Source organism: Leuresthes tenuis, unplaced genomic scaffold, assembly GCF_036924035.1.
Source record: "Leuresthes tenuis unplaced genomic scaffold, fLeuTen1.0.hap1 SCAF_13, whole genome shotgun sequence".
Classification (NCBI taxonomy): Eukaryota; Metazoa; Chordata; class Actinopteri; order Atheriniformes; family Atherinopsidae; genus Leuresthes; species Leuresthes tenuis.
Genome location: NW_027325367.1, coordinates 11,077,245 through 11,098,363, shown reverse-complemented (window position 1 = coordinate 11,098,363; position 21,119 = coordinate 11,077,245). Strand labels below are relative to the sequence as shown.

Below are 21,119 nucleotides of genomic sequence, written 5' to 3'. Positions count from 1 at the left end.
TTGTCAACTGGTTTCGGCGACTATTTGCTTCACACAAACACACAAATTAGGTGGAAGAATACTGGCCATCCAGGCTGTGAATGGCTAGAACTTATCACCATGAAACATTTGTCACCAAAGTGTGGAAGGGTACAAAATAGATGACACAGAACTAACTCAATGATGGGACACACAATAACCTAAAATATATATATATAATTTCTGTACACGGGGAAAAAAAACGACACAAGCGCGCACGATTTCCATCAACAAAAATATCTGACGGCTATTTCCACAGCTCATAAATGCAATGATGTGCAAAACTCAATGTCAGCAGTTTTCAACACTTCCTCTAAACTCTTGCCCTTTCTACGGTAAAGCCGAAGCTATTTTGTATTTTTTTTGCTGTTGTCTTGAATTGGGAAAACAAGCAAACTGGTGACACACTCACTACAAAGCTGTTACATTTAATATAACAGGAAACATTGACAAGCAAGAGAAGAGGAATCGGGGAATACTGAGGAGCAGGGGACAAAATAAGGTACTCTGGTAGAAGTCTGAAAGCCTCTTAGACTCACTAATATGATTTGCGTTCACGCTGGCTTTTTGCAAACAAACCCCGAGCTGGAGATTATATACGGCTTACAGACTCATACTATTTATAAGAATGATATTTTGATATTTACTTAAAGACCCCCCTCTTATGTGGATACATTTTTAAATGTAACAGGACATAATATGAACGAAACCAGCCACCATTGCAGTGGTTGGGGATTTCTGCTTGAGATCACTACCCTCAGTCTCAGACAGGAAAACTCAAGACGGTCCCGTATAATCCACGTAGAAGACTGGAGGAACCAATCCTTACAACCTGCTGGGTTGTGCTGCTGTCTGCATGCTGTGAAACAAATGAAATGAGAAGCCGGTGCAAGTTAGTGGCGACGCCACAAGGTAGGCGGAGAGGACAGGAAACGCAGAGCAGAGCGAGCCCCGTCAAGCCCTGTCAAGCCCTGTCAAGCCCATCAGTGTTCTTAATTTGTGGCAAAAACTATGAAATGCACAATTTTGAGGGACACAGATGAGTCTTAAGAGAATTAATCTTTGCTGGAGTGGAACTTTAAGAGATCAGCTCATTGAGCATTCATAATGAATTTGTGTATTTCAAAGGGCTGTTTCTTTGTAAGCTATAAAAGATGTGCAACCTCTACTTGCAATCTCTGCTGACGAGGTTTGAATCCACTTGGAGTTGGTGAGTGGATGAAGCCTCATCAAAACCCCAGAGGAGGGAATACCTTCAGGGGGAATGGTATTCATTCATCGAGTATAGTTCCAGAGACTCGTAGAATCGATGTCAAGGTGTTCCAGCAGCACGTATCAGCTCAGCACCGTACCAACACCCTTTATGCTGTTTTTGTCTAATTTATCACTGGTGTAAAAAAACAGTGGTTGGTCTGTTTTTCTTTCACAGAGCCCATGTCATTTAGAAGTTAACCGAGTCATTCCATTTTCAGACAGTTCTTTTAGTCCACATCACACTGACTGCATGAAACGTTAAACAAACGAGTTTCTTTGAACTGTACCAAACAGATTCACTGGACATGTGATCACAGGCTGTAAACTTGACAGTGATAAGCCTGTCCTCCAAATCATTCTTCTCTCCAATTCACGTCCGCTTCCACGCTGCCGGTACAGACAACAGGTGTCGATCCTCCCTTTCATTTGTTTAAATCCTATTTTCTGCGAGTCTGTCCGCGACTTTACCGTCTGTGTGAAAAGGCTTTATTTTGCATTATTTAAAAAAATATAAAACAATAATGAGTCACACAGAATCAGCTACTGTGAAAGTGTTGGTTTTAGGATTTGTAAATGTCTGTATTCCCTTTTTAAGAAGCACCTGAAGGCAGCACGACCAAGCAAAAATATTCAAGAAAAGTCTCGACTTCCCACCAAAATGTAAAGCTGCACATATTGACTGTATGGGATGATTTTTAAAGACGCATTTCACCAAAAACACAACTAGAAATTAAATGTTTTAACTGAACCAAGCAGCTCAGGTGCTGAAACCATCAACTACAAGTGTTCAGATCCTCATTCCATAGGATTTGTTTTAGTTTTTTTCCAGCTTTTAAATGTGAGAATTAGTGGATTAGAAGTTTAGAAGAGAATTAGAAGTGTTTCTTTATCAATTCTAAGTAAATTGATCTCCACAGCAGAAAATTACCTCTCATCTGAAAGAATTAAATCCAATTAAAACAGAAACAGCCCGTTCAAGCTGCCCGTTATCAGAGGTAGTAGTTTTCCTATTTTCCAACACATTTTCTGTGCTTTAAATGACATCTCAAAATCAGCATCAACAAGTCAAATGGGGTCACAGAGGGGGGATGCAGGCAGCAGGCGGAAAAAGATTAAATATGCGTGGCAGCCAGTGTACCGTGAGGAGGGGAAATATCATTTTAGGTTATGATTCTATGAGATTTCTGTCTGACTGAGCAAGAAGAGAAGCTGAAACTATTTGACAAAAGTGACCCCGTTAGACTAACAGATCACCACTGTAACAATTCTGCCTACGGAGAATAATTGCTATTCCCTTTGCTGCTGGGAATGGCAAAGCTGCACATAAAACATCACCGTCTCACCAAAGGTTAAAGGTTCTTATTACTTTTTTCATCCCCGCTGCTCCACAATTAACCGTACATATACTATTAAGGGGCAAAATAGTTCCTTTGGTGAATAAAAGAGGATGAAATTTATGTGAAAAGAAATTCCTCCAGGGAAAAAATAAAAAATTAAAGCTGCAGTCACTGCATGGTTAAAGCTCAAAACACTAATCTAAACAGCAACGGTGGCAAAACACCTCCTTCGCCGGTGGGAGTTTGTCACTGTCACACACTCAGAGCCCGCCATGAATAATCACGAGTAGGTCGGTGAATGATTCCTAGCGTGTCTGAATAGCTAAAGTAACAGAATTAGAGAAATATCAGAGCAGGCATGAGGAATATTTAAAGAACGTTTTCCTCCCCGCTGACAGCAGCCTGGCAGGCTTATCACAAAGTGTCTGTGACAGGTGATAAGTGCCTGCATTCACCACCTGACACCTCATGCCTTTCTCAAGCTGGCATCGATTCACTTCTGCCTCTTTTCTGTGCGTCTACAAAAAATAACTCCCTCTTTCTCAATTATATAAGCCATTCTGCCTTTGAATTAAACCCCAGACTGTTGGGATTCGAATTAAAACTTATTAAACTACACATCCAGAGGAGCGCACTGTCCACCGCCCCTCCAAAATGTGCCAGAATGGGTGATATGGGACAGACTGAGGTTGCAAGCATGAGGCAGTATTCTACATGTGATTATGAAGCCGTGTGATTTCCCCTGAATATGTCATCTGAACTTCTAATTTCAGGGGGTGGACAAGGCGCAATTTTAATCAGGTGACCTTTGTCAGCCTGAAGAAAAGATTCACAACATGAGAGGGGAATTATGAGGAGGAGTTTGGAGAAATGAACGTGTCAAAGACTGATGTGGGAAACCCAAGGATGCTAACCTGAGGAAAGTGATAGCAAAGTAGGCGAGTTTTCATGAGTGAGGGCAAGCTCGTATCTACTGTAAATCTGTGAATAAAGAAGGGGAAGAGTGCACCGCACACTATTTACGTGCTTGCAGAAAAAGAAGACATTCTGGGTTGTCTTGGTAACCCTTAATCCCTTTAGTAAGACAATAACTGGCCCAGACAACATGGAGGTCTCTGCAGGGCATATGGTGAACGCTTACAGTGGGCGTGAGCATGTATTTGGTCAGCAACTTGGAGCCTGGATCCAAGTCAGAGTTAATCTTCATCTTTGGGTGTGTGCAACCATTTCTTCTCTAGCATGAGGCCTTTGCATCACAACTAAACGCATCCGTACATATAGCTTGTTTCAATGTTCTTGTGCGCCTGTGTTTAGTTTGGTGTGCACTGGCAGATGTAGGTTTGCTGGCTGGGCACGTCAGTGATCACAGGCTGTTGGCTCTCTCTAAAAGGTAGAAGCCTGTCCCGCGAGTTGGGTGCCCGGCTTTAATCTCTGAGCTCCCCTAGTGCCAAGCTGCAAGCACAAACAAGAGGCAGGTGAAAGCCAATTCCTCCATCTAAATCCTATGTTTAATTTAGTGATTGGTTAGACTTCATCTACAACTTTCAAATGAAAAAAAAAAAACTTGCTTTCTTGTTTTTTTTTTAATGTAAGCGAACATAATGAAGTGAAACATAAGTTTTTCTTGTAATGGGCACTGTTGTTCACATCTATTCAGGTTGACTTATTCAACCAAAGGAAATGGCAGACAAGGCAACGAAGTGCAATGGAATTTTTCAATTAAAAGCCTAGTCTAAACTATAGTGCTAAATAATAGGTTACCAATCTCAAGTTTTGACAAGATGACATTCAAATGCAACAAGCAAATAACTCAACTTTTTGGGGGTTTTTTGGGGGTCACTGCATATGCTCACAGATGAAGCTTTAATTGTGGGTTGTACAACGAGAAGCAGCGACGGTACTGAACCAAACAAGAGAGGAGCGAATAAAACAGTTTTCTGTCGCTGCCAGACAAAATTAAAGTTGAGGTTTGGTTAGGCAGCAGTTTACTGACACACAGCTCCATGTTTTCAGGATAATGAGATCCTTCAAAGTTTCAAAGCTGCCATTTCCCGAGCAGCACAGAAGCCACTCGCAGATTTTCTCTCTGCCCGTTAAAACAGAAATTTCATCTTTGGCCTATTTTCACAAAAATTAGAATGGAAAGCAAGACATCAAACTGGAGTTATTACAGTCACTGTAAGCAGGGAAGTGAGAAGCTGCCCTGGGATTTAGCTCAGTGTTCAAAAAGAAGCCCTAATGTTGAACTGGGTGAGAAATGTGCAGCGAATACGACTGAATGCTAACTCACACACAGGAGCAAATCAACAAAAATAAGTCCCTAATTGGAGGAAAAATAAATTATTTATATGTTGTACATGGAAGGTTTCACGGAGCAGGAACTGCCAGATAGGTAATGTAGGCTCTATCCCATACCTCCAGATGATGTTTTAAAAAATTCAGTCTACTGCTTTTACACCAGATCTGGGTCTGTTTTGAGGAGAATGTAGCAGCTCTGTGTGTGCAAACCAAAAACAACACTTAGAAGTTTAAGTCTATCATGATCGTGAACCTTTTAATGGTCTGATAATCCAACCTAAGTAAAGCAGAGTGGTTCCCAACATGAGGGGCAAGAAAACCAAAAATTAAATCAATTTCAGATGTCCAAAGAGTGCATGAATCATAAAAACAAAGAGAAAAGGTTGAACTCTTCTTCACAAAAGTCAGGTAATTCTATTCCGCTCCTATAAATCTTTCAGCACAGTCACATCTCACAGACAGGCAGCCTGAGACCAAGGGCCACAAACAGCATGAACTGTACTCCAGAGCTGTATGCAAAACAAATCAGAAAACGTCCCTACGGGAGGTGGCGAGAAATACCAAATGAATGATTCTTTAAAACAAATTTCAAAGACAACTTTTTAGACTGATCTGCATCGAATGCCTTACTTACCACTGCATGATAATCCCAAACAAAAGTGCATATCATCCATACAAGCACAATGAAGGTTATCACAATCGTTTCTCATCACTTACTTGATGTAATAGGGAACCTTATTCTGAGATACTGCCCGCTGCCAGGGGAGCTGCACAGACGCTGCAGACACATCGAGTCAGGCATGAAGAGAAGGGGAGAGAGATAAAAAGTCAAGAAGCAGTCTCGATTGACACTCCATCGTAACAAACACTGCATGCGCTACTGAAATCCAGTTTGGCCATTCAGTGTCTGAAGCTTGACGTGAAATAATTCCTCCGACATTAACATAAAAACACAACAAAACTAAATGTGGAGAACTCTTACAGGGCAAGATACTGGGTGAAAAAAGTAAAAAGGGTGGTTTTATATAAGGAGAAGGAAGGAGGATGGGGACATTATGGCCATGACCGCTAAAATAAAAGGTAAAAGTAATATTTAAAGACACAAAAGAAGATTAATCGCAGAGGGGAAATAATAAGTATGGAAATCTGATGAAGTTATAAAACCATCCAAACAGTAAGACTCAACAAAGCTTTCCTGGTGCAAACGGCAGCAGAAATGTTGCCTGATTTATTGCCCTCCCACCTCCCTCCTCCATGACACAGCTCTACACTCAGATGGAGAGATGAAAAGACAGTAAGAGAAAGAGATTAAATGTGATTGGGAGATATACGAGATGGATAAGGTGAGATAAGAACGCAGTACTTTATTGATCTCTGGGGGAATATTAAGCTACTAGTGTAATGACAGCGAATGTGTGATGGAGGAGATAGTGTCATAGAGCCGGGAAGATTAAAAAAAGAGTCTGGTGCGGTTGCTGAGCTCCCAGCAGTGCTTGCTTAGGAAATTCATGTCTGCTGGTGACGCAGCATGGTGGCCGAGCACCTGCACTGAATCACGCATCGTCCATTTTGTCTCCGTGCCCTACAGCCAGCACAGTAAATCAGGCGGAGCAGGACGAACACTGATGACTTTATGATGATAAAAAATAAGGAGAAGGCAGAGGGAGACACGGAGGAGAAGGAACTGGCTGCTTTTTTAAAAATTTCTCTGAATTTGTCTTCTCCCTGTAGCTCCGTCTCGAACTCTCTGTGTTCTGCTAATGACCACTCTAAAGAGGGAGTAAGAGGAGGGAGTCAGTGAAGCTGTAATTACGGCTCACATTATTCAAGAGGAAAGTGCCTCGTGTGCATGAGTATGAGTGTGAACAAATCCACTGAACGGGTGTGATTGAAGGGATCAGTACGACTGAGGATGAGAGGGAGGAATACAGAGTAAAGAGTCCAAGGCACCCAACATTTCTTTTTTCCCTGGAGAAGCAATTGTACTCACTCGAGAGGAAATGTTGGGAGGAGGGGCCGAAGTCTCTGTGCGCCTCCTGAAGGAGTTTCAGTCTGTCCTCCACTGCCACCTGTAAGATGACCACGCACAGAAGAGAGGAAGGTGAGCTGGAAAGCAGTGACTGCAGAGACAGAACTTAACGGTGGCTGCACAGTTTCTGTGCCGTTAGATTAGAGGCGGGATTTCTGGAAAACCTCAACTCACTCAACTGTTCTCCACCACAGCTACAAAACTATACAGTTACTATACTATATCTCACTGAGGGAAGTGCTTCACTGACCTGTAAAACAAAACCGCCATCACTTTGTCCTGAGTAGTGCTCACTCTTCAGGAGTGAAAAACCCTTTCTGAGCGTCCCTAAATGTTTTGTGGTTAATTAAAAGTAATAAAACAGCATCATTCCAAGACATCTGAAGCATGCGCAGATCTACCGGAACCGCAGCTAATCGACCATAGCCAGGTCAGCCGCATATGAGGAACTGTCAGTCACCATCACAAACTGCCCCCAGCATAGCAGGATGACACAAGCAGTAAGAAGTTGACCATGGTTAAGTAATTATAAAGGACAGCTGATTTTCAGTTGCATTAGTACACATAGTAGCCGATTTCCTGCTGTTGCGTGTGCACCAGTGTGCACCCCTCCGGTTTCTGAACCAGATGCAATCAGTCACAGAGCGCTGACAAAAGGCTTTAAAACATGCAATTAAAGCATCTCCTACAGACGGCCATATTAATTCTGTCATATGTAAAGATCAACTTTTATAGCGACCACTGTTTACTATGGGACAGATGAGAAATCAGACAAATAGGGTCAGATTGCATCTCACTGCGTGTGAACTTAACGTTCAGAGCATCATCAACACACTGAATGCAGAGAGCAGAAGTCAAAAAAGGAACCGTTAGCTTGCTTTGGAATCTTCATACAGGTAAAGCTCCATTTTGACTCATGAACCAGACAAACATTCACACATACACTCTGATCTGGTTGGCAGTACAGTATTGGCAGTCTGGAATGCTGATACTTACACATATACACAGCATTATGAGAGCCAGTTGTCCACACATGGATCTGGGTAATGGGCACAGAAAGGCCAGCAGCTCAGTCTCTTTTTGGCCACTAATGACTTTTATGCCCACTGGCCCACAGCAAGACAGATGATTACTGTCTGCATATGAAAACCAAATCATCAAACCGCACAGTGAGAACTGGCTTATTAGAGAAGCAGCTGCCTTCCTGTAGACTGAAACACAAAAAAAAAGAAGAAGAAAGAGCAGTCCATTGAAACTGTGACCTCCTATGACTCTGGATTTGAGTTATTGTCACTCTCCTGGCGGAAAGACTGTTATTGGGCCACAAATTAGCCCAGCGACCCAGTTTTGCCCGACGGCAGTGACATTTAATATATATTTTTTAAAAAAAAGGTACAACTTATGGAGTCTTTCCAAAACGTCTTCTTTCACCCCTCAGCCAAGAAGTTTGTGTCCTGAAACCGCAATCACAGTCCACTGGTTTCCTTCATGAGGTGAAGACTTCTGTCCCCGATATCTACCTTTGACTACACCAGTCTCACATGCAAACGAGCCACTCTAATTAGACACCACTGGATTATTCTTGCTTCTGTTTTAAAAAAAGAGGAGAAAACCGCATACGCAGTTCAAAAGACCAAGTTCAAACCAAGACAATCAGCCTTACAGAGCCAAGAATGTGACCGGCGCACTGTGAGAGAAGTATCTGCTGATGTGTTGTGACAAAGTGTGGCATTAAAAGAAAAGTTGTGTACAAATATAACGGGCACGCAGGGAGGGACATTCTGTGTCCCGTGTCTTTGGCTGAGCCAAAGCACAATCGCCCCGCAGCTGGAGACAGGAAAAAAGTAAGAACAGAGGCAGAAAGTTGGAGAATGAGTGGGGAAAAAAAGAAGGAACGACAGCAAAGTGTGGACAAACTACTGAATAACGCAGTGTGTAGAAAACCACACTCCAACAGGAGGAAGTCAAACTACCTGCAGAATTTTCCATCTCATGTTGAGTTGGTCCAGTTGTCTGGAGGCGGTGGACGACAGCTGGATGTCCAGCGGTGTGAGCTCCGCAGAAAGCTCGTTGACAATCCGAACATCCTGACGTAACGGGGTGATCTCTTCTCTGAAGGCCTGGTCACACCAGAAATTCTTTGGTTAGCAGTGGGAAAATGATGACGTAATCGTGTGTAGCTAAACAAAGAGTTTCTGTCAAACTGTAGGGATCTTGTGGTTTATGGTACTTTGTATCTTTTACTTGTTTCACCACATATTTGTTAATATTCTAAATAAAGAGATTTCTTATAATCTGCTAGAATCTGCATCAAGTGTCTTTTATTTTATATCAACGTCTGTATATCTTTCTGTGTGGAAGGAAAGTGTCTCCACGGTTCAAATCTAATCTATTCCTGGCTCGTTTTATCCGATTGACATTAATATTAAGAGATACAATTCGCCAGACTGTCCATGTGAGGAGGACAAAAGAATTTCAGGGGTGCAGTAACAGATGGTAAAGTTGTCTGCCAGTGGCAGTGACCTGTGAATCATGACCATTCTCTGTGCCAGCCTCTTTCTGCTGTCATTTCTCTTCTTGTTAACTGAATGAGCTGTTCCTCAAACTAGTCCTCTTCGGGGAAAAGGAACTTTCAAGTTTCACGAGCAACATTTGCAAGTGATGGCACTCATCAAACCAGTTCAACGACTGAACAAACTTCTTTAACTCACTACTGTCTTCTCGATGTGATCCTGGAGAGAGTCGATGAGCAGATCGCCCACAGGCTGCCAGGTAGCTTTAGTGTCCTCCGCTTGTGTCAGCCGCAGGTCGAGCTGGTCCATGGAGCTCTGCAGGTCCTGGAGTCGCTCCAAAGCTCGCTCCACCTGATTCTGCCAGCCGCCCACATGCCCCTTTAGGCGCTCCCACCGCTCCCTCACTTCGCCAGTCTGCTTGCGGATGGCCCGGGCCAACCCTCGGGCCTTCTCCTCTGGGGTGAGGTCTGGACAGAGACAGGAAATACAGTCATTTCACTGACAGCTGTCATAGCCTTTATCATTCTTTAAAGTAAGCTTTAGTTACGCCCCTTCAGTAAGGCAGTGAAATGCATCAGCATCAAAATATGCTCTCGGCTATGTCCCTTCATCCCACATTATTTTGGTTTAAATGCAAAAAAAAAAGCTAAGACAGAAAGACGTAATATTTTCCTTCTTTTAAAACACACTAAAATACACACACACCAATGACGAGAACAACTCAGTAAGAGGGTCTTCACATATTCACAAAAACAGAAAGCACAGGCTGCTTTTATATACAGTTTTCTATTATTTCTATCTCCACTGAATTGATTTTTGGGGGGGAAAAGGGAAAAGAACTCCCCGAGGTAGATCTGAAGCACAGGGAAAAAAAAGAAGAAAAGCAGGAAACATAAAAGTTCTCAAAAGTCAGAGAAACGGACGAGAGAAACCAGGCAGGAAAGGTGAGTGGATGGAGTAATTGCTACAGATGCCGTAGGAGAGGAAAGAACAGGCAGAAGAGTTAACTGCTCCCTTAATACCCATTTAAGCTGCAGAGAAAGATGAGCAGCTTTTATGAGTTCTAAGGTCTCATCTCCAGAGTAGAGACTGAAAAACTGTCTTCACCTGTTGCACCTCTCTTTTAATCTCTCCTTTTTCCTCAGCTGCCTCCCTGCGTACACACAGGCCTGATAAATGGCGGACATATGCTGCAGGTGGTGCTTCACACTGCTGCACAGCGTGATGGTGTCTGACTTTCGCTATGAAGAGTGTAGCGCTCAAGCAACGAGTCAAATTAGTGGTACTGACGCCCGAACGCATCGTTTCATGATTTAAGACTATTTAAAGAGTTATGGCTTTATCAAAATGTCACTCACGGAAATTCAGGCCTCTTTGATTACACAACAAGCGAAGGTCTCTGATGTCAGATCGCTTTTGAACTATTTATTCAATGAGATGATGCTGTGATATCTGCATCAAAGATCACAGACACGACATGCCCATTGGTCTGTGCGCCGAAGCGTCGCCACTCCCCTACACAGCCCCCTAGGTTAGGTTTAATTATTTACACAGTAGGGTTTTAGTTTGAAGGGAAATGTGCTGACTTAACCAAGACTTCCCTGATGCATTCAACAGAGACAGAGAGAGGGAATGCTGAATGAGTTGGCTCATGTTTAATTCTTGCCTGCCCTATTACATGTTTGTATTATTTCCAATTCAAGTGTTCCGTGAGAGGCATTTCAAGGCCACTTCACCTGAAACTGGGCCAAAATAGCCTTCATATTTGGTTGCAAGAGAATCAGATATTTTTGCTGTGAATGTATAAAAGTGCTGAATGGAAATTAAAGTCCTGAATGTGAATCTTTCCTGATCCTGCCTGATCTTCGGGCTGGAAAAACAGTAGTGTAAAAGCTCCTTCCTGTGGGCAACTGCAACACTCCACAAACTCTAGATATGAACATTGGTTAAACAATCATGGGGGATGCCAAGAGAAGGACGAGAGAGTCCAAAAAAACAAAATCTGTTAGAAATTTTGTACATAGAGCATAGCTTTAAAATCCCGTTACTCAGAACCATCTTGGAAGTCATTGTTGGAAGCTGTTCGGAAAAGCTGTTCCCACTGAAGGAACCGTCTGTCAATCACTATTCACCTCAGATCAAAGTCAAACAATCAGATCAGCCAGTTTGTAAGAACAAACTTATTCCAGAGATACTCCAATTCCATTTGATGCCTTGTCTTATAGAGTTGCCATTTTCGACAACACACCAAAATCCATGAGTAGCGGACACTGTGCGGGACACTGATAGGTCAAAAACAGCCCACATCATTGATGGTAAACCTGTTTGTAGGACTGTTCAGCCCCCAACAGAACAAAGCTGTAAATCAGGGAACTAAAACATGATTTGCCAATCGTCTCCCAGCAGTTCTGTTCTAAAACCCGAATAAACACATCAGCACCCTCCAGCAGACCTTGTCAGATTTTACTTTAAAGTCTGTGTTCTGCCAACAAAGCCTGAACGCGTGTCTGTGTGGCAAAGAGGTCGATGGCAGAAAAAAAACAAAACATCAGTAGCGAAGAGACGATGATTTAAACCAACTTCTGTGTTTTTACAGCATTCACACCCATGTGACATCATTGGCTTGTGTCAACACAACCTCTGCCCAAAGGCTGGAACCCAAAACTGTCAGAACTGAGGAAAGCGATAAAATGTCCAGAAAAAACAAAAGGATACACATCTGTTTTCAACCCCTATATACAGGGCTTCCAGTCCTCCGTGTTTGTATGTGTAGTTAAAGCAAGCTTTTCCAGAAAAGTGGAACAAACCGGTCTTTTGCTGCAGGTTCTTGCGTGGCTCTCCGGGACCTTCAATGGGTTGGTCAGCGAGAAACATCCTGGCCTGGTCCAAAGTGCTCATTAGCAAGTGTTCGCGTTCCTTCAGTTCGGCGCACAGTGCCTGCAGGGGAAAACACAAAGCAGCGAGTCAGAGGGCTGTCGATGCCCGTGAAAAGGTTAGAATTGTAAAGATCATAAAAGGAAATGCTAAAAAGTGAGCGATCCAAGCAGCCGAGTTTGAGCAAAGACCAAAGGGAGAATGCATCTGTGTGAAGACATAATTAATGCATTTCCTCTGCAGGTATGTACACATTTGACTCTGATCTACTGATTGTGTCAGTGCCAGTAAACTCCAAGTGAACCTGGTGCATTTTGATATATTTTGACATATTTACACATCAACAAGTTCTGCTTTAATCTTCCGTGACTTTCATTACTCTACCTATAAATAACTCATAATATATACAACAGGAGAACAGGAGCAGCTGTTTATGCTCAGCGTATGGATGAGACAGAGAACAGTTTCAACAATTAATTAGGTGATGGCTGAAAAACTAACCATTTTTCTTGTTCAGTCAGACTATTAAGAGGAAAAGGAGAGACTGAGGTAGAAAAGCAGCTATGCTCAGAGTATGAGCAGCAGCGAGAGTTCAGAGAGCACAGTGGCAAAACGGGTACGTCTTTGAGATCTGTGTGCAATTAGCTGAGCGACGCACAGAACAAAGCAAGCTGCTGAAACCTGCAGGAATGATCGCTCTAAAGTTTTGCCGTCACATGTCCTGCTCACCCTGTTACACAGCAGCCGACACTGTGATGGACGAGTTATCATAGAGAAACGCACCAAAACATTTAGTCAATATCAAGACACAGTCAAGCATCAAAAACACAGAACTGAGTAGATAATAAATGCTCACAAAGCAACTGAGAAACTCTTTCAACCTCATGTCAAGTCATCCGCTTCGCCACGGCGCACAGCAGCTGATAAAGCCCCATACATGGCATGTAATGGTATAATTATTCTTGTTTTAATATACGGGTGACTCCACGGGACTTCAATGCCTATCAGAGTGTGTGATTACTTTGTGAAGAGGGGATGTAGTTTAAGGCACTGTGCAGCTGGTTGATTAGATGAGACAACCCGCTTTGATAAAGTCCCACAATTATCACACTTATCAAACAGGCAAGTACAATAAAAAAATGGGATGTCAAAAATTGTGTGTTTGGGAGAAACAGTGACCGAGGGTCAGATAGCAACATGCTGGCTGCAGCGCAATGAGAAGGGAGGGAGTAGATGGCCTCGACGTGTAAATGCTATTTGCTGTCTGAGGCCTAAAATAAATAAATAAAGAAAAGGCCACTCATTTCAGAGAGTAAACTCCTCTTAAAGTTAAGTTTGGACCAGCGCAGTGACAATCCCCCGCAGGCTCCTGCAGACAAATGTACCGTCACGCTGAAATGGAGCATCCTGCTCAACACAAATTACATCATCCCTGCTAATAAATGGCTTGCTCCGTTCCAATGATTTCCTCCAAATTCACACGGCGGAGACATAATAGGCAGGTAGCTCAGAGTGGGGACCGAGAGACATAGAAACTAAATGAGAGGTGATTGAGGAAGTGGAAAAGAGGGGCGAGAGGAGATGAGAAAGGAGGAATAGGGAGTGAGGCTACGAAGCAGACTACCAGCTGAAACCAACGTCCCACTTTCCAAAGCAAAAATATTCCCTTACCAGTTCGGAAATACTTTTTCTCCTTAAGGAAGTTTTTAGTTTATATAAATTGATTGTTCGGGCTACGATGCGTCCAAACAATGAGAAAAGGAAAAAAAAACTTCCATTTGAGAGAATTTTCAACATCTTGTGACACAATTCTTGTTAAATTTTTTATCTTTTCCCTCTACTGCCTTAAAAAATGAGCAAACTATTCCATATTATTCATCAGCTTTTAGAGAAGTCATAACATGAGTGGATGACCTCATCTATTTCACCTCCGTATCAATTTACCTGCATTTGATGATGTAATGTGTGACTTTTAGATCAATTTGCCAAATTCAATTTATATCGACTTCAAAGACAGGTGGAAAAAGGAAAAAATAAATACAAATAATCACATCCTACAGGACTTACATTAATTCAACTAGGTTTCCCGTCCTTCACAATGCATTTTTAAGTTAATGGGATTCGCGTTTCTCCTACGATTACGTTTCATTGTTAACAGACTTCAGAGAAACGGAGAAACGAGCCACCAGAGATTGGAAATCTGCTCTAAGTAATTCTCTCTGTTAGATGTGGCCTCGCTGTCTGTGATCCAGCCACTGGGTACCCTTTCAACAACACCAAAGACTCAAACAAATCGTTTTAGTGAAGCCTCAAGACCCTAAAAATATCAGTGTTCCACAAGGACAAGCTTGCACATGAAGCCTCAGAGGTAAAGATCATGAATTTAAGGGGGAAAGGGGGGGAGAGAGACAACCTTTTATTCCAAGCAAATCCCAGTGGGGCTGTGAGTGATAAGACAAAGCTCTCTAAGATAAACTGGTCTACCCTTCACTTTTCTCTTTGATACGTTTTTTTTAGGCTCTGGCTCATCAGAATATGGTCTAAAAGTCTGTGATTCGCTAAGATCGGAGAAAGAGATTCTTGTTCTTCATTCTTGTTGGTCTCAAAATACTCATGGCAGCGTTCTTGTAGCTTAGAGTGAATGTGACCTTGGCTGTGTGTGTGTGCGTCTGTGCACATGTCTGAAGATTAGAGATTGTCCAGGTTTTTTTTTTTTTGTAAGACTGCGGTTTGTGACTGTAGCGGCGCAACAAACTCTTATCGCTACGTGCCCTGTGCTGTGGCGCCAATAAGATAACATCACAACACTTTCAGAGCTCTGCCAAACATCCCTCTTCCTGCTCTCAAAACCCTGGTGTCTGAGCCTCCACACAATATCACCGTCTCCCCACACCCTCCTCCAGAAGAGAAAGGAAAAAAACACCATAAACCATCCCAACACCCAACGACACTAACTGGAGCCTTCGCCACAGGGCATCACTCTCGTCCAAAGGCGATCGTGGGTTCCTGTTGTTTTCCAGCACATAAAAATTAAAAGAGACCAATACTTTAAGTGAAGGCAAATGTTTGAACTTCTGTTGTCTGGGCCAAATTAAATTTTACAACTATGCCAGGTCGCATAAGGAGCCTCGGAGTGTAATTGCTCCTTTGTGCCCGACATCCACTGCTATCTTGGAACAGCTGTGAGTTAGTGATAGGTGTTTGAAAACAAATTTCATGACATGCTCTACTAAACTACTGCTTCCAGCGCTGGCGATTTTAAATAATTTAAAGTCGCCACAGGCTGTAAAAAGCCTGGGGTGGTGACATCAATTCCATGACTGCTCTTCAACAACCAAAACCGGGGGGAAAAAAATGTATTTCTTTGAAATGTGGATAGTGTTTGTGCATCTTAAACAATGTAGAAGTGGTACGCTCTGCAGGGAAAACCTGCGTCCTGTCATTTACACGGATGTTTAGATTTTCTTTTTGGAGTCAACCTCACTCCCAAAGACATCAGCACTACGCTACAGTAGCAGCCTGCCCAGAGCAGGACAACGGCGGGCATCGCAAAACTGCTTTGGCCGAGCCTAAGGTGCTCACCCAGCCTCCAAACTCACAGACACAAATCAGTTTGTCTGCCGACGACTGTTCGAGGTCAGTCATAGTCGCTCTTTTTAGGGGTTCATTTGTCTCTTTAGCTCCAAAATGTCCCAGTAGTAAAAGTATCTGTTTAAATCCGCACGGGTGAACAAAAACGACAAAGTTGTGAGCCCTAAAATGAGACGAAAAAAAAACCAAAAAACACGCCTTGTAAGACAAAAAGACTGAATATTGCAGCTTTCGTGCTGTGGTGTTTTATACGGTTGTAAGTGTTCATAAGTGAGCAAGTAAAGCCCCGAAAAAACAATTACCAGTTACCCAAAGAGACAACTGTGACTTGGATAAGGAAGCTTCTACTCCAGGAGACCAGCAGAGCACTTTAAACCATTTCAGTCTCCTGTAAGCGCAAATGGCTCGAATCAATAATACAGGCACAAAAATCAAGAAGAGCCCTGAAGCTGATTTTTCGGCCCTATTTGCTTCTAACTGAACAATTATGAACAACTACCTCGGAAAACTCATAAAACAAAAAAAAATAATTCAAAGTAAAGCACTCCTGGTTCATTTCTCTGATTTTACTTGCTTTCCCTGACTCAGGAACATTTGGAGGGGGGAAGGGGGGGGTTGAAAGAACCAGAATGGACTCTTGTCACAATGTGGACAAGAAGCCAACTGTTGCTGAGAGATAAAAATCGTTTAAAATGCCCACAAGCCTTTCTCACTGCTTGATCTATAAGCTATTAATCTAATAGATGAGACTGATGAGTTTAATCAGCTGCGAACAAAAAGCTTTTTACTGGGTAATTGAATGTGCAATTAATAAACGTTATTAAGGCCCTTTTAGCAGAGAAAAACAAGACGCAGATCAATACTCAAGAGAGCCCGACGTCACTCCTATGAGGCAGGACGATACCCATCCCTCTCACACATTTTACCGCCCGCTGACATACTGCCAAGAAAATGGCAGATTGGATTGCAACTGCTGTCTCTGAAACTGAATATGCTGAAAATGAATAAAAAAGGTAGAAATATGCACTCTGTTTATCCATCTTCACACCTCCATTAACCTCTTTTTCTCACATATAAATCATTCCCCATCTTCTTTTCACCTAATTGTGCTTCGGTTTGCTGCTCCCTGTCCATCACTCGCTTCTGTCTCTGTAGACCGCTGCACCGCTGATTTTTCTTTCCTCTGATTCTTTAATAACAGCAATATCCGTTGCTCTCTGCTGGGCTAAGTGGCTTAGCTTTCCTCTTTTATCTCTCCAAGCTTCCCAATATAGAAAAAAAGAGGCTGAGACAGTTTGTTTTTTTTCCGCTTGGCCTCTCTAACTAAGCCTTTTCTACCGCAATGACACTGATTTCCATACATCTATGCAGACACCCCCCCTCTTCCCTCCAACTGAGAAGTCGATGTATAGCTGAACGACTGTGTGTATTTGTGAGCACGGTGGGCTTGCAGGTGTGTCTGTCAGCGTAAGCGAGTAATAGAGCATGACTCGTTCAAAGCTGAAGCTCTTTCTTCTTCGCAGCCCCTCTCAGGGTCAGCAAGACCTCAAGGCCAAACTACAAGGAACGGGGAGGAGAGGGAAGTGAGGGGGAAAATGAAAAGACACCACTCATCACTTTCAGCACCCCCCTGTTTCGTTATTTCCAATTTCAGCTGAAGAGCTGGACGAGGATGATGTGAGGAAAGAGAAAGGTGTGAAGAAGAGAAAATACATGGAGACACCGAGGAAGAATGATGGAAAGCAAGATACGAGCTGAAAAAGGTAATGAGAAAAGGAAAGTGAAGGGGGAGATGCAGGTAGATTGTTCTCTGCAGCGTGTACTTTCATTCCTTTTATGACAAAGCTCTGATCTGCAGACGCTCTGTCAGGTGCTGAGAGATTAGAAGGAGCGGGCCTCAGCGTTATCTCAAAATTACGAGGACACATTTGTCTAAACTGTCCGGAAATGTGGTCAACCGTTTCAAATATCCAAAATGACAGAAATGTCCATTATCGAAAAGTCATGAATTACAGGTTTTGATCTGCAAATGATAGAGCACGGTCTCTCACAGTCCTTGTTCTTTTTAAAATGTATACCCAGAGTGCATCCTTCTTCCTCACAAACAGGTCTGGCTGTAGCTTTTGTTACCAGAGTATGTTCACATGGTCTGACCTCGCACTGCCACACGGTATAAATACAGATATCGCCGCATTCTTACAGAAACTATTCTCTATCCTGCTTATGGATAATGATACGTAATCAAATAATGAAGACGCTATACTTAGAAATCATTACTGCAGCCAAGAAATTGATCGCCTGCTGCTGGAAGAGCAAACTCTGCCTCCTCAGGAGATCAGTTATACGTCTCTCTTGATAGTTTGCCTTTAAAATAAGATCGCGTCAAGCACATTGATCTAATGCCGATTAGCTCTCTTACTTTTTTTGGCATAAGACGAGCTTTCACAATTCCGATATCTCCCAACAGTTTTTCACATCTGCAGTTTTTCTTCCTTCTCTTTTTAGCTTTTGCAGAAACTCACTGTGTCACTGTGTATATTATCAGAGAAAAATGCTATTAGAAAATGTAACCCAGTGCAAATTTATACAAGTACGGTACGAAACGTTTTAATACTCATGTAGAACCCTTTATCAAATTTTAATAAAAGCTTACTCAGCCACAAACGCTACTTACAGAAAGATCAATACTGTTGGCATGCAGACGCAAATGTGCTGTAGAACTAAGTTCTAATAAGCATAGATGCTTAGCATGTGTATATGTATCCCAAAGCATGTCAGCTGATCTCTCTTTAGTGTATCTGTGACCCTTTCTTCAGTTGCATGACTGCACATATCTTCACACTCAAGGTTTTCGGAGGGAGATGCATTATGATGACGGCTGCAGGGGTGGCCAGCAGACTGGGTGTAAACAGTCGCCACCACAGAGTGAGTAATATTCCTGAAAGCAATTGCACTCCAAGCATCAAAATAGCCAGTGCTTACGAATAAATAATACTGTGCAAGCAGCGCTGTTTGCAAAGATGGGAATGGGTCGTTATATAAAAAGGCATTGATTGCTTATTAGAATAATTCTAAGACTGGAAACATGTGGCCATTTATCACACTGAAAGTCTGATGCTTCATAATGTCTGAGCGATTCCTGCTAATTTCCGTGTTTTCCTTCTGCCACAAAGCCCTCTGAGCCTGTCAGAAACTAAACAAGCCCTTCCACTTCTACTGGTGAATTTCCCTCCAGGATTATATTGCTTTTCTTTTATGAAGGCCGGTTGCGGCTTTCCTCGCTCAATAATGGGTGGATCCCAAAAGATTTGTGCCCATCAAAAATTTAGAAGCAAAAACATGAGGAAATGAGGCCCTGGTTTGAAATGACGGGAAGTTTACTTTACAAAGTTTATTCTGTGAAGCTTCTCAGCCATCCGGCCCCATAAACCCACTCAGGTGTTTTTGTTTAGTCTCCATAGCTGCTCTGGAACTGTGGTATATGCTAAAGAAGTTAGCTGCTATGTATACTGTAAAGACCTGAGAGCTGGGTTAAATCTGCAAAAAGTGCATGAAACACTCAAGTGTTCTATCTAAAATAGAGTAAAAAATTTTTTTAAAACACTTAAACTAAACTTTTAGGTAAATGTAAGAAAACAATGAAGGACGGGGGATGACCAATCTTGGACAGTGCTGCAGGAACATCGCCCGCAGGCAAACAGTACGTACCGTGCAGTGGTTCTGCTGCTGCAGCAAGGTGGGCACATCTCCTCCAATGGGCATCTGCTTGGCCAGCTCCTCATCCTTCACGCAGATCCACCTCCACAGCTCTTCGAGGAGGCCAAGAAGACGTGACCAGCGCTCCGCACTCGCCTCCAGATGGGCTCTGCAAACACGCGCACCATCCAATTCAATTGATGCACGATAACTCTTTGACAACAGCATTCTTTATCTCCTCTGCTGTCAAACTGTCAGCAGCAGGAACTTATTTATTGATTGATTTCGGTGTATTTAGGCTTTTACATGCACGCATTCTGGGCTGAGTTTTGTAGTTTATGCTGTTGTGGTTTTTGTCTTCTATTTTGTCAGAGAGAACTTTGCCCTGTGGCCTAATGTTTACAACGCTGGACTTTACAGTTTAACAAGCTTTAACAAGACATTTGTGTTTTTATTCCATGTATGTTCATCTCTCGCTCTTCCACAGCCTTACTTTATACACTAAGTTGTCCATCTTACACATATATATGCTCAAGCATGATTGCAGTAACACTGGCCTCCTGTGAATTTTAGGTGCAGACAGCTTTTTCTTTTTTTTTCACAAAACCCTGTAAAACCCTGATTGCTAACCACTCAAGAGAGGTCGCTCAGTGTTACATGTGGGAAAGACATAGTTGGCAGCTAATTCTGTAGGTGGTAGAATGCAATATGTGTTGATAAGCAATTTGTTTTTCTCCTCTCCTTTGAGCATAATGTATCTGAACACTCTGCTTCATATTTCTGCTTGACGAGGTAGCTTTAATTACACATGTAGTGCAATTAAGGCATAATTGGGCGGTATATAATCAACAAACAGTGTCCCACCACCCACGCATGCACTCCATTTGCTTGTCGTTCTGTGCTACAAGTCTATTTTATCATGTCTGCGCCTTCACCCTCACTCAGTCCCATATATTCAAACTAAAACCTTTTTCAAAGCAAAATATCTGTCAGCACTTTAATTCGCTCTCTCCTGATCTGTCTTTAGTCCCTCTAACCTTTCCCTCCGCCACTGTAGCTTTGCGGTGCGTCTGTGCCACTTCCACTTACCCTCCCCTCCCCTCCTCCTCTTCTTGGTCTTTGAACATCTCCATCTGGCCCTGTCATCTCCACTTTTACCTTCGCTTTCTTCACCGTCAACACTTCTGCATATCACCAATCTTTTTTATTTATGCCAAGGTTGTGGCTGACACTGTATTTGTGTCGTCCGAAGTTTATGTGCCATTGTGCTGGCTCTTTGGTTCTTTAGGAGCAGTATTTCATCCCTGTGCTCCATGGTGGACTCTAGAGCTACTGCGCGGCTTTGTGAGAAGATTACATTTGAAACTTTTCAATGAATCTGTGATATCTGAGCGGTGTTTGAACATGAATTGGACGAGGCTGCCTTGTCATGAGCTATAACTCGTCACACAACAAGTGAGATGTGTCAACGGCGCTGAGTATTGGTGCAGTGGCCTTGGTTTGAGCTTA

At 42.7% G+C, this 21,119-nt stretch overlaps 1 protein-coding gene across 8 annotated transcripts in view; it reads right to left on the bottom strand.

Moving 5' to 3' along the window:
- utrn (utrophin) overlaps positions 1–21,119 on the bottom strand; it is a 152,697-nt gene that overhangs the window by 42,145 nt on the left and 89,433 nt on the right. For all 8 annotated transcript variants that reach the window (XM_072361730.1, XM_072361728.1, XM_072361729.1 and 5 more), the window contains 6 exons: positions 19,623–19,779; positions 12,257–12,386; positions 9,648–9,916; positions 8,910–9,056; positions 6,898–6,976; positions 5,625–5,685 (listed from right to left, as the gene is read on the bottom strand). In XM_072361730.1, coding sequence (XP_072217831.1) covers positions 5,625–5,685; positions 6,898–6,976; positions 8,910–9,056; positions 9,648–9,916; positions 12,257–12,386; positions 19,623–19,779 — 843 coding nt within the window. The remainder of the gene's footprint in view (positions 1–5,624; positions 5,686–6,897; positions 6,977–8,909; positions 9,057–9,647; positions 9,917–12,256; positions 12,387–19,622; positions 19,780–21,119) is intronic.